Below are 12451 nucleotides of genomic sequence, written 5' to 3' on the forward strand. Positions count from 1 at the left end.
ACCATTCACAAGACGATTGCCTGTTTAACCCAGCTGAGGCCTGCGAATTTAGGAGATGCCTCAGACCTCTGTCAGCCTCAAGGGGCTCAGAGCGACCCAAAGCAACAGCTTGTTAGTGTTTTCAGTTTTAAAAAAACCCCAAAAAACGCTCGGAGTTCAAAGTAACAAAGGAAAACATTCAAACGCATCAATGGAACTGACCTACAGGAAAAGCCACAAAAAACAAAAGCACTCACTTCTGGGCATAGCTGCTTTGTTAAGCATAAACAAAAACAAAAATGACATTAGAGGTTTCTGAAAAAAAAAGATATATAGATATACACAGCAGTACTGTCATTGTTAAACGGATTATAACTACATCAAAGCAGGGCTGGCTTTCATTAGCTACAGAGGGATCGACTCCCACAGCGCAAAGCAGGCAGGTTAACCTGCCGCGACAAGGACAGGAGGCTTCCAGGAGGCCTTACTATTTTAGCAGAGGGTTTTCTCGTGGGCACTTTTAGGAACGTACTGGTGGCGACCTGCGATACACACAAGGCGGTTTCAATTGGCGTTAGTGCGACGTGCTCTCCCCACCTTTCCTGGTAGTGCAGCGACGAGGCAGTTCCCTCTCCGCTCCCACCCCCTCCTTGCAACCCTCTCCCCTGCACGGCCGTTACCTCCTCCAGTCTATCGAGAGCATCATTGAGTCTGCGCTGCCGCTCCAGGGCCAGCAGCCACACCTGCTGCCAGCGCGCGGAGAGCTGGTTAATCCGTGGGTTCTTTGTTTCCGACTGGGAGATGATGGGCATGGTGGGAGGCGCTGTCTGGCTCAAGGACTTCCCTGCAGAGAGAAACACACGCCACTGGGGATAATGGGGGGGTTGGAAAGTCCAGGGGAAAAAAGAGACACCCTCCTTTTTGTTAAAGAAATGTCCCAGCATCCTTTGCTATCAGTTTTTAAAAGGAAAATATGGGACTGGGAAATGTTGCCTGATATCTCTGCAGTCTGTCCCCGGGACCCACATTTTTCCAGTTTCCCCCCTCCATTAGATTTAACCTGACCTGTCTGCTCCCAGAATCGCACATGAAGAAAACAGCATCCTAGATCAACTAGAACAAGCGGTGGTTCTCCATGTTTTTTAGCCTTAAGGCTTCCCACAGAAAATGCCAGCTCTTAGCTTACACTTATTTTCTGACTACAGAAAAATAACAGAGCTATTCTTCTGCTGCAAAGAGCTCAGAAAGCCCACAAAAAGCAGAATGCATTTAATGCACTGAACTCCTATTTGAAATTGCTGGGTTTATCTTGTGAATCATGTGTAGCTGTTTGCACACTTAAACGTGCCAATATTGCACAGCACCTTGAAAAGGATCTCACAGCACCCCTGGGGGATGTGGCACCCTGACTGCGAATCACGAAGTCAAATGTTGCGTGACCTTCCCAGCAGTTTGGAAGTATGCGGAAACTGAAGTGAACCCAACCAGAGCCCGTAGGAGTCTTTGAATGATGGAAAGGCAGAGCATAATAAGGTTTTTGGCATATGTCTTCTACTAATACAAATACCATCCCTGTTTTCTCTGCAATTCCCCTGGCAATTGTCAGCCCTGTTTGCAGGTGGCTGTCAAAGCAAGGTGCATTTCTAATTGAGAATCGGAGCCAGCCTAATTAGGTTTTCTCTGCAGTCCTCCCCCCAGGCCCCCAAATCTCAGAATTCATTCCAGGGCAGGATGTAAAGAACAATAAGTTGCGAACATACTGTTGCTACGGGATTTGTCAATGAAAGGTCCGTGGGTCGGCTCAGTGGCTTTCCTCTTATAGGTCTTGGTGACCCGGTCCACATCAGGCTGTTTTCGCGTCATCTCCTCCATAAACAGCTGTTGAATGGCAAAAGGGAGAGAAGACTTGTAACGTTTCCCATAATTTCCTCTACCCAAGGCTGTTGTCCCTCTAGATCCTTGCCTAGAAACTCCCAGACCACAGCCTGCATTTGGGTATACTCGCCATGTGGCTTTGTGGGAAAGCTATTCTACAGCCACGGCTCTGATATCCTGTCCCGATGTTCTGCTTCCTGGGCTGGGTGGAACAGTTCCTCGCCTGGCTTGCGAGCAACAAGTCCAGATGACTGACGTGGTTTATATGGGATCATAAAAGTAAATTCTCCTCCTCAGAAGAGCAGGGGTGGTTATACCACATCAAACTGTGTCAACCCCTGTCACACACTCAATCCACACCCCAGCAGCAAGGCAAGGAAGAAAGCAAGCAGATAGCAGAGAAGGCGTTACCTGGTGCTCAGAGATGAGGGCTTTGACCTGCTCGATATTCTGCGGCACGGGTTCCTGGTCCCGCTGGATCAACGTGGTCTCGGCCCACTGAATCCAGGCCAGGAGCTCCTCCAGGAGTTCAGCGTTGGCTACCAGCTCTGACAGTGCAGACTCAAGCCTCTGCTGGTGCTGCTTCGCCCACGTGAGGACCTAACAGGAACGCCAACGTGACAAGGGAAAGCAAAGGGACATTCTTTGCTACAGTCTCCCCTAGAGAGAAGCGAAGCTGGGTGCCCTTGGGACAGGGCATCCACCCCCATCCTGGGCCAATGGCTGATGTCTGGTGTCTCATGAGAGCTCACCGAAGCAGACAGGACTAGGACATTTTTTATTTTAGGTTAACAAAACTTGCTGCTTCCAAGATGACGCTGCACACTAATTCTGGCCCTGGCCCTGTTTCCCAACAATGGCCAGAGGGCCCCTCCCTCTCCACCCACATACCCCAGGCCCTCCGTGACTCACCTCCTCGAACCGGGCTCGGATGATTGTGATCCAGTGTTTAATGGTGGTGATGCAGTCCGGGTGGCAGGCAGCCAGAATGACTTCCCCCATGCCCACGGCCGCGTTCACATCTGTTCGTTTCTCCTCCACTTTCTTCATGAACTCCTGAAGGACAGGGTTCCCTTGGGGTGAGAACCCGCAGCCAAACTCCAGCCCCTTAGCCCTCAGCTTTGAAGCTCTCCATTTAAACCTCGCGGAGGTCTATGGTACGGCTATTTGCCCTGAAGCGTTGTTGCATCCCAGGTAATTTCCCTTACCGACTGGCACCTTGTATTACAAGCCAGGCCAATCCAGTTTCCCAACCCAGGAGACCACTATTTAATGTGCTTCCCATCGATTATTTCTGAAAACTCTTGCTAAAGAGCCTCCCCTGCAGCTTCTTCACAGCAAGGGGCTCTTTTGCTGCCCTTTGTTCCTGGGAAGCATCTTATCATTCAGGGCGGCGCAGGCTCCCGAGCAGACTCATTTACCTTATGTATGTCAATGAGCGACTGCAGTGCCTCGGCGTCGTCGGGCAGCGCCCCCCTGAAGCGGAGGGTCTGTTCGGCCTCAGACAGCCATTCCAGCAGCATGTGCACTGCGGCCCGGAATTCCTCAGCCTGCAATGACACCGAATATGTTAACCCCCCTCCAGCAGTGAAGACGTGGTCAGTAGGACACGGATGTAGCCGGGTGCTCTATCCGCTGCTCTAGAAGCGCTGATGTATGTCTAAGGGGAGCAGAGGAAGGCAAAGTCTGTCTTTTGCTCTGTGTTTGCATTATGGTCTGTGAAGGAAGTATCCAAGTAGCTTATTCCCCACTCTGTATATTAACGGCACTGAAAAAGCAAACTCCTGCTTAAAGAGCATCACCCCCCTCTGCTCATGCTGGGAGTGCTGGCAGCTTCTTTGGATCAATACAGCAGCTCAAGCCCTGTTTGCCTGTTCTAGCTTTATATTTAGGTCTCTTCTTGAATGAGGGATCACAATTTATACCATCCTCCACAGTGCTGTACTACCCTGTCCAAACTGGCATATCCTGGGCATCACTGAGGCCCACTCTCTCTCTGCTTCTCCAATCAAGACTGTAATTCTTCTTACTCTCTGTTGAAACACCAAGACCTGCAAGTCCCTAAACTGCCCTGACTGTTGTCTGTTGTACCATCAGATTTAAACACTTCACTCTCTTTGCATTGTCAGTGAAACGATCTACTGCGATATATTCACGGACTGTGGCACTCTACCATGTATGAGCCTCCAGCTGTTGCCTTATCCTCCCAACACTGCCTGAGAAGTGGGAACAAATGGGGAAGAGGGAAACAGGGAGATTAAGTGATTCCCCCGAGATTCCCAAGACTGTCAGCGTCAGAGTTGGGAAATGAATTGAGATGTCCAGAGGGTTAAGCAGGGACCCTGGTCACAGCCCTCCACCTGGCGCAGGAAGGAAGCATCCCAGACACCCACAAAGGAGACAATGAATGTTCGCAAGGAGCTGCAGAACAAAACCCCAGCTTCATTATGGCTACAACTTCACCATTCATTTGTATAGGTTCACAAGCCCACAGGAAGCCCTGGAAACATGAGGGAACAGGGGAGAATCCTGCTCACCTGCTTCAAGGCCTGCTCCAACCGGGTTTGTTTCGACACAGACAGCTTGCACACTGTGTCCCAGCGATTGCTCAGCTCCTGCAGCTGCACCTTCACCCAAGTGGTGTCATCCCGGCTGTTCTCAATGAGCTCCCGCCCCGAGCGCTTAAGTACCTGGACGGTGCCCGTGCGCTTCCCCAATTCCTTCTGGAAAACCTGCCAAAGAAAGAGAGAACAGTCCAAGCACAGCTCCCCCTGCTGAGGAGTTGACTCGTGAGTCTAGAAGGAAGGAGCAGCACAGATCTGGAAGCAGTTCAAGCCTGATAACAAGGGGTTTAAACAGCTGAATCAGTGGTTTGCTTTCTGGAATGAAATCCTATTTAAAATGCTTCGATTCTGGCTTTGTCCCTTTATTTTCCTTGAAAGAGAGCTGGTCACACAAAGCGCAGCCCTGGCTGGGCGTGTGTTTCAGGTCCACTCTCACTCGGATGACACAGGCAGTAGGCTATGTGATCCCACAGGCAGCCTGAGCAACACAACACACCAAACTGAGAACACCCGCACTTGCTTTACAATGTGCGCACAGGGAGAGAAAGTGTGCCTGGAGACGCAGGTTACTCCCTTCTGGTTTCTTAGAGCAGGATGGGAACTTTTACGTTCCAAACAGGTAATCTCCAAAGGCTGCTAGGAGCAGCCCTGGTTCCACCTCTGACCTGAAAGATGGCAAGTCTTATAACCCAGCCTGAGCCCACCTCTGGGACTTGACAAGACCTGATCCAAAGGCAAAAGTGCCAACTCGAAACACAGTGATGATTGCACCCAAAGCAATGCCAGGAGAAGGATACCAACTTGAGCCGCTTTTCAAGGACAGAACCCCCCAAGGTTCCTGGCAGACATCACACTTAAGATGTGATTAACCAGTTAATCATGTCCTAAGTAGTAACCTGGCCACACATTCATACAACGAATGGTGCAACAGAGCAGGGAATAAGCCACAAAATGATGACACAATACGCGTCATATTTTGGGGCAGGTTCCCATCACACTGGAAATCGAAGGTGTGGCCAGTGAGCTCCCAGAACTGGAAGACCCGACTCAGCTGATCAGTGTATGGCAGGAGGCACAATTGTTGAGACTGGACCCCGCTGCGCCTTTAACTGAACGTTTGTTGGAGGCCCAAGTGAGAACGCTCTGATAAAATCCAAGGCCAAACCCAACCAGTCCCTACCTAAGAGCATGATCTCCCAAGCTGGTCTCCCAGGCATTTACTCGGGTGCATTACAGCCAAAGCTGCATAAGTAAGACATGAACCTCTGTAGTGCACACTGGACTGAGATACTAGTATAAGCCTTGCAGTTACCTGCGGGGGAACAAGAGCTCTGAAGAACAGCTGGTAATTTTCATTCCTACCTTATGGGCATCCATCAAGTTCATGACCAGATCCAGATCACCATGGACAGGCTGATCCTCAGCCAATTGTGGCTCCACTTTATAAAGCCAGTCGACCAAGGCCTGCAGTGCATCCATGAACTGGCCAGAGAAGAGCAGGGCTTCTTCCAGCTTGTGCTGCCTGAAGAGAAAGCAGCAAAGCGCACATGAACTCTAAGTCAGAAACATCAATGCGGCTTGTATCCGAATTAGGAAAATATCCTTCTGTTCACCCCTCTTCCCAATGCTCTGCTTCTATCATCTCCTACTGATAGCACACTGTAGAAAATCAGCTGCCACAGGACTAGCCCCTCTCTTCTCTCACTTCTATAACGGTATTGTGTAGCTAAAGTTGCCTGCAGAAACGATGGCGAGGGACGTTCTTTTGAGACGCACCTTTCCACAGACTTGCCACACACAGTATCCCACTTGTCTCGAACCTCTCCCAGCAAGTTGTCCAGTTTTTGAGTGTCATCTGGCAACAGGGCCTTTTCTTTGAGGGCTCTCCCAGTCCGGATCGTGGTGTCATAAACAGGCTGCTTTCCACCGAGTGTCTTCTGGAATTCCTGAGCACACAAAGAGAGAAGGGAAGGGAGGAAACATCTTTAGGAAACCTTCAGGCATGGGATGAACAGCCCTCTTGCACAGCTCTCTACCTGAGATGCGACTGTAGGGTCTTCTGTTTTGCTATAGGGTGCTTTGTAGCCTCAGGACACTTCCATTGCATCTCCAGTGACTCCCACCCTCTCCAGCTACAAGGCACCGTTTCATTCCAGCTGCAATTCGAACAACCTACCTTGTGCTTGGAGAGCTGCAACTTGATTTTGTCTGGATCATTGGAAATCTCCAGCTCAGAATCCAGGCGATTCTCAGCATCTTCCAGCCAATCAATAAGCTTTTTCCATGCTTCGTGGAACTGCAGTGACAGGAGAGGAGAGAGCAGTGAGAACTCAGCATCCATGTCCTTCTCCAGATCTCCCACGGACTTGCCCTCCATGCTGGAGGAGACTGGGTCCATGACACCCATTTCTAGGCATCTCACCTGTTTGGCCCGTTTTCTAGCATCGTCCAGTGCTCGGCCCCTCTCTACAGAGCGCTGGACGACTTTCTCCCAGCGAGACTGGACGCTGACCAGTAGGTTCTTTATCAAAACCACGTCTTGCTTCTGACTGAGGAATTTCAGCTGGTTCCCTGTTTGATCTAGCTCGATGATCTGGTCCCGATGAGCATTCACTTCATTGGCAAAAACCTGGAAGAGCGGAGGTTCCCATTTCAAGGGGGGAAAAAAACTTGGAAATGTCTCCTAGCATCTTGCATCTAAGACTGACCTGAGCACAGTTCAGGCTTTTAGAAGTTTCCAAAGCTCCTGAATATCAAGGTTACCTTGTGTTCATCTATCTGGGAGAGCACCGTGTTGAGGATAAGGCTGGGCGAAGGGGCAATGTTTAAACTCTGCTCTGCCAGGGTGAGCCAGTTGATGAAGTCCTGAAGGGAATTCTGGAACTCTGTTGCCATGTTGAGAGCTTCTTCCAGCTTTGACTGCATGTTAATAAGGGGGGAAGAAGAAATAAAAAAAAAAACAGAGCGACAAAGTTCACAATCTGAGGCTTTGCAGACAAAGACATGCATTGTATCCTTGATGAAATGAACCCTCTAATGGGAGCCTCATCAGTTCAACTAGGGAACATGACTTGTTTGCAAAGAAGAGGAGATTTCAATGCAAGTGGCTGTTTCCCAATCAGTTACTTCGGAAACAAGCAGACAAGAATTGTACACAAAAGAGGCGGCAGCTCCATAATCGACACACAAGCGGTAGTGTCACCGCTAGGGCTTCCTGGGAAACAGATCTCTGTGTGAACAATGGTTCAGGCAGTGGAAAGGAGATGACATTTCAAGGACAGCTGCAGTGCCAGGAACTGAACCTGTGCAGAGGCCACAGCCTTCCTCGTTTTATTTTAGTGCTGATTAACATGCCGCTACAGCAGTCGGGTCAGCAGGGAGTTTGGCTCACTGTCTCTCGAGAAGGAGAAAGGCATCTTTGCCTTTCCGAACTGGATGATGTTCTCATATCTTTTAATTGTCCTAGCGATTTCTTTCCCTCCCTCTTTGTCCCTGTCTCTACCTCAGTCCTCTTTAGTTTTACTTTCATTTGCAGGAACACCAATTTAACCTGTTCTTGTAACTGTCTATGCAAATGTTGCTTTGGTTTCAAGCATCCACCAAATTATCTCATTTGGAAAGAATGCTAAGTATATACAAGTGCAGAGCAAACTGATCTCATGGGTTGGATCGGAAAAATAACCCCAGGTCCCTGACGCACAGCTGACTCTGCCTATGGCAAGAGACCCACGTTCTTTCCTCAGCAGTGAGGAGCCTGGCTTGCAAATAAACTCCTCGACAGTGGAAGTAGATCACATCTGACTGCAAACCGTTACCTTCCTCTCCTCCATCTTAGTGCTGACCAAGCACCACTTCTGTTCCAGCAGCGCTATGCTTTGCTCGGTCTTGGAGCCAGAGCCAGAGTCATCACGATTCAGCAAGATCAGTCGCCCCTTGGCCAACAGCTGAGTGTACACCTCTTCCTTGGCTTTCAGCTGGGCATACAGCTCCTACCCCAAAATGAGCAGAGATACCATGTCAGGGGAATTAAAGTTGACTGGAACCCAGGATCATGGAAAAATTAGGTTCAGAACAGACAGCAAAGTGACGCTGATGCAATTATCACAATGCTTCCGAAAGACACACATTTATCACTGAGATACCAGCCTCCATCTGCAAACTCGGGGCTACTCTGTGACCTTGGAAGGAATGAAAGATGAAAGAAAGGCTTGTCCCACTCCCCATCAGGCAACGCCACCTAACAAGGACCTAACATTAACCTTTGTGAATCAGGGACATTTAAAATCTTTACTGAGACGTTACCATGTGGGCATTGAGTTGTTCACGGGCAGTTTCAGGCAGGCCTCCTGTGGGCTTTGATGCAGACAGCTGGCTTTCCATTCTTGTTAGCCACAGGAGGAAGTCTTCAATCTCACCATGGAAACCCTGGGCCTGTTAGAGAACACAATCAGAAATGGATCAGATGACACCCTCAGCCATTGATCAGGCTTTTAACCTGGATGAAGAGGCAGAGAAGAATTCATTAAGATATTAAAAAAAATGAGGGTGCGTGCCTTGTCTCTGTAACAATACCATCATCTCAGCAAATTCACGAACACAGCTGATTTTCCAAAGACAGATGGCTGCTCCTAGACGGAGCTTCCCCACAAAACTGTACCTTTGGCTTGGAAAGATAAAGTAACTCATCTTTTTAAGACACGTGTCACTATGTAGCCTTGCCTTCCTACTAACAAAGGAGCATTTTTTACCTCGGGTAACTAATGCGCAGGGAGAGTTTGGAGGTAACACACAACAAAGACAAGGCACTTCAAGGTGTTGAGATGAGGTAAGCTAAACCATGCTACCATTATAACTTCCCAATTTGGGACCTTGACATTTGGCAGGTTTAAACCCTGATGTGCTTGCAACTCACTGCATTATTATGTCAGGACAGTTCACGAATGGCGTTTATACCCATTTTAAATGTGCGTGCGTGTTTGTGTGCACGTGTACCAACACACATACGCAACTACCAGTCTTGAAAACAAGGTCTCTCTCTCACATCTGCTCTTTACTCTGGAAACAGAGACCCCAAGCAGAAGCAGACCCTCTATGCCACAAGCTTGAAGGTTTCTGTCTCCAGAACACGGCGCACCTGCTGGAGCGTCGACTGCAGCTGCTGCTCCCTCTCCTCTGTTTTCTGCAGCACCGACTCCCAGCACGAGTTCAGTTTCTCCAGGCGGTTCCTCAGGGCGCTCGCATCATCCCCTGCGCTGGATTCCAGCAGCTCATTGCCGGCTTTGTTCACCGTCTCTACCGTTGCCTGGTGGGCCAGCACATCATTCTTCAGCACCTATTCAAGGCATTTGGGGCAACATTAGGCATTCAGTTGTTCTGTTAGGTCCAGCACTCAGCCAAGAACCGAAGTCAGCTCCCATCCTTCACTGTCTGGTGAGACAGAAGGAAGTACTTACACGGTTCCTACAAGAACAGAAGGAGGTACTTACATGGTGTTTTGCAAGCTCCACTTCAATGACTTTTGGGTCACCATTGATCGGTCTCTGTGCATCTAACAGCTCTTCGGTGTGGGTCAGCCAGGCCATGAGCTCTGCTAAGGCATGCTGGAACTGACCAAGCGCTAGCAAAGCTGCCTCTAACTTGTGCTGTTCCAAGATAGCAACGAGAATGCCAATCAAGATGGTGGCAGAGGAGGAGGCTATACCAGCCAACTTCAGCCCTCAAGCATTTGGGAGCCCCCCCCTTCACCTTACCTGTCTGTGGGCAATCTTTTCGCCCAAGTTCTCCCAGAGATGTTTCAGCTCTGTCAGAGGCTCCTTTATGATGTCTCGGTCTGTCTCATCCGTCGCTTTTTTTAGCATCAGCTCGCCCTGGTGATTAAGCTTCTCCATCTCAATCTGCTGCTGGTAAACCTCCAATTTAAACTCCTGTCAAAGAGAAGGGGGGAAATAAATACCCAGCTGCTGGAAGCTGAGCTTTGCCACCTGAGAGCAGCAATGGAGAATGGGGTCTTACTGCAGGCGTACCTTCATCTCATTCATCTGCTCCTTCACGGTGTTGAGGTCAGTGCCAACAGGAGGCATGTTGCACAGCTTAATCACGGCATTATCCAGCCAGTCAAACATTGCCTGAAATGAGGAAAAACCAAACCTATATCAGCATCAGGGCAGGGAAAAGCAGAGCTCCACACGCTGCCAGAAGAACAGGGTGGGCGACAAACAACAGACTTCTTTCTCGGAGTAAAAAGGCTGACAACGCATGTACTCGGCCACTGCAATGCTCAGCCAGCTCATTTCATCCTTCCCACCCAACAGAAGACACTGCCAGGGCTCAGGTACACTGTGCTGTTTTCTCTTTGGAAGTGTGTAACCCTTTAGGAGGGTGGATGCCGGCCAAGTCTCTGCTGCAGACAAAGCAGTGGCAGAAATGCTGAAACCATGTATTTCTATTCCTTTCAGCTAGTCATTGTGTGCAGGGTTGGACATACATTGGAAGCTCTTTGGGGGCAAGATCATCTTTTTGTACAGCACCTAGCAAAATGAGAGGCCGGCCCAAGCCTGGGGCCTTCTCAGCACTACCTAAAGATGTGCCTCTTACCTGCAGATTATCCTGGTATTGCACAGCAGACTGCATGGCCTCCTCCAGCTTCTCTAGCCTCTCCTTCCAGGTCTTGTTTAGGTTTTCCCATGCATTGTTCATCTGGAAGACAAGGGATTATTCCCAAATCCATTAAGCTATTCAGTTAGAATCCATGCTACTTTTCACAGGACTTCCAGCTAAAGTGGGGGGTGGGAAACAGGACTGTTGTTGCCTCCTACCTCATCAATGCTTTTCTTCACTTCCGGCTTCTCAGTTTCGCCACAGGCAAAAATTAGATCAGCTCCAAGGATCCGAATAAACTCCAGCTCTTCATGCAAGCCATCCGTTTCCTCTTTGATTGTCTGCAGGCAGGCACAATGAACAAAGAGATAGAGGCTTAAATGCTATTTCATGGGAAAATCACACACAGCAGTGCAGAAGTAAGCAGATTCCTTTCCCCCTCACTAATACTTTTCAATCTGGTTGAAGGCAGAGACCCTTGCAGCCTTCTACACATCATGTGTGCACCATGCTAAGCAACAAATTGGCATTTTCATCAGCTGCTGGTGTAACTGTTCATCCTCCATTGCTTCCGCCATGCATATGGGAATGACAAGGTAAAAAAAATAAAGCACCTAATTTGGCTGAATTCAAGAGGGGGCGAAACTCTTTGCAAGTCTGATTGCTTTTGCTGTATTATACAAAAGCAGGAATGAAATGGGTTTAAAGCAGTGAGTCTCAACCAGGGTGCCACAGAGCTCCAAGATCCTTTGAAGGAAGTGCTGAAGCGAGAGGCAGTCAGTGAGGTACAAAGAGATAAACAGATATGCACAAGTTCAAGCCTGACCCTGACCGGCCAGTCCCCCATTCCCTGTGCCAGTCCCCTCTGCAAGGAAGTAAGCACTGTAATATTAGTTTCTGAAATTGGGTGCCACTCAGTGCACAAAAGGAGTGGAGGGTGCCTCAACTCCAAAGAGACTAAGAACCACTGAGTTGAGAGAAAGCCGGTAGTCCTAAACCAAAGGCATGGCTACAGAATGGAAACAACAAGGACATATACACGGGGGAACAAGGTGTAGGTGAAAACAAAGCACAAACAATAATCCCCCCTTCCCATCCCAAAAGTTACACTAGGGTTAAGCATGCAGACAGCCCAAATGGCTTCTATTGCGTGATCTGAAATAACTAAACAGCAACCCTCCTCTCCAGGTTCATGCAGTTCCTTAGTCATCTTCAGTCTAAGTAGAATGGAAGTGTGCCACATGCTCTAGCCAGCTCTCCAGTGTCTCCAATCCAGGAAGGGAGCAGAGACCAGATCGTTTCAACCGCGATGGAGAGCAGGGGTCAAGTACAGCTCTGACTATTTACCAGAGAAGTGTTTTCCAATGATTTTAGCCCTGTTCCAGGATTGGGTATTTTCTTTTGTTAAAAGCATGAAATCCTGCACCGCTCTTATC

General features: G+C 49.0%; 1 protein-coding gene across 13 annotated transcripts in view; it reads right to left on the reverse strand.

Moving 5' to 3' along the window:
- Positions 1-12451, reverse strand: part of MACF1 (microtubule actin crosslinking factor 1) — a 222488-nt gene that overhangs the window by 17435 nt on the left and 192602 nt on the right. For 8 of the 13 annotated variants that reach the window (XM_059729557.1, XM_059729550.1, XM_059729552.1 and 5 more), the window contains 20 exons: positions 11234-11356; positions 11013-11114; positions 10442-10543; positions 10169-10342; positions 9905-10060; positions 9553-9750; positions 8721-8849; positions 8234-8407; positions 7182-7337; positions 6841-7047; positions 6595-6714; positions 6195-6364; positions 5781-5940; positions 4392-4586; positions 3276-3404; positions 2767-2910; positions 2266-2454; positions 1740-1857; positions 660-823; positions 468-521 (listed from right to left, as the gene is read on the reverse strand). In XM_059729557.1, coding sequence (XP_059585540.1) covers positions 468-521; positions 660-823; positions 1740-1857; positions 2266-2454; positions 2767-2910; positions 3276-3404; positions 4392-4586; positions 5781-5940; positions 6195-6364; positions 6595-6714; positions 6841-7047; positions 7182-7337; positions 8234-8407; positions 8721-8849; positions 9553-9750; positions 9905-10060; positions 10169-10342; positions 10442-10543; positions 11013-11114; positions 11234-11356 — 2964 coding nt within the window. The remainder of the gene's footprint in view (positions 1-467; positions 522-659; positions 824-1739; positions 1858-2265; positions 2455-2766; positions 2911-3275; positions 3405-4391; positions 4587-5780; positions 5941-6194; positions 6365-6594; positions 6715-6840; positions 7048-7181; positions 7338-8233; positions 8408-8720; positions 8850-9552; positions 9751-9904; positions 10061-10168; positions 10343-10441; positions 10544-11012; positions 11115-11233; positions 11357-12451) is intronic. The other 5 variants (XM_019498838.2, XM_059729551.1, XM_014611131.3 and 2 more) reach the window with 1 other exon arrangement.

Source organism: Alligator mississippiensis, chromosome 6 (genome assembly GCF_030867095.1).
Source record: "Alligator mississippiensis isolate rAllMis1 chromosome 6, rAllMis1, whole genome shotgun sequence".
Classification (NCBI taxonomy): Eukaryota; Metazoa; Chordata; order Crocodylia; family Alligatoridae; genus Alligator; species Alligator mississippiensis.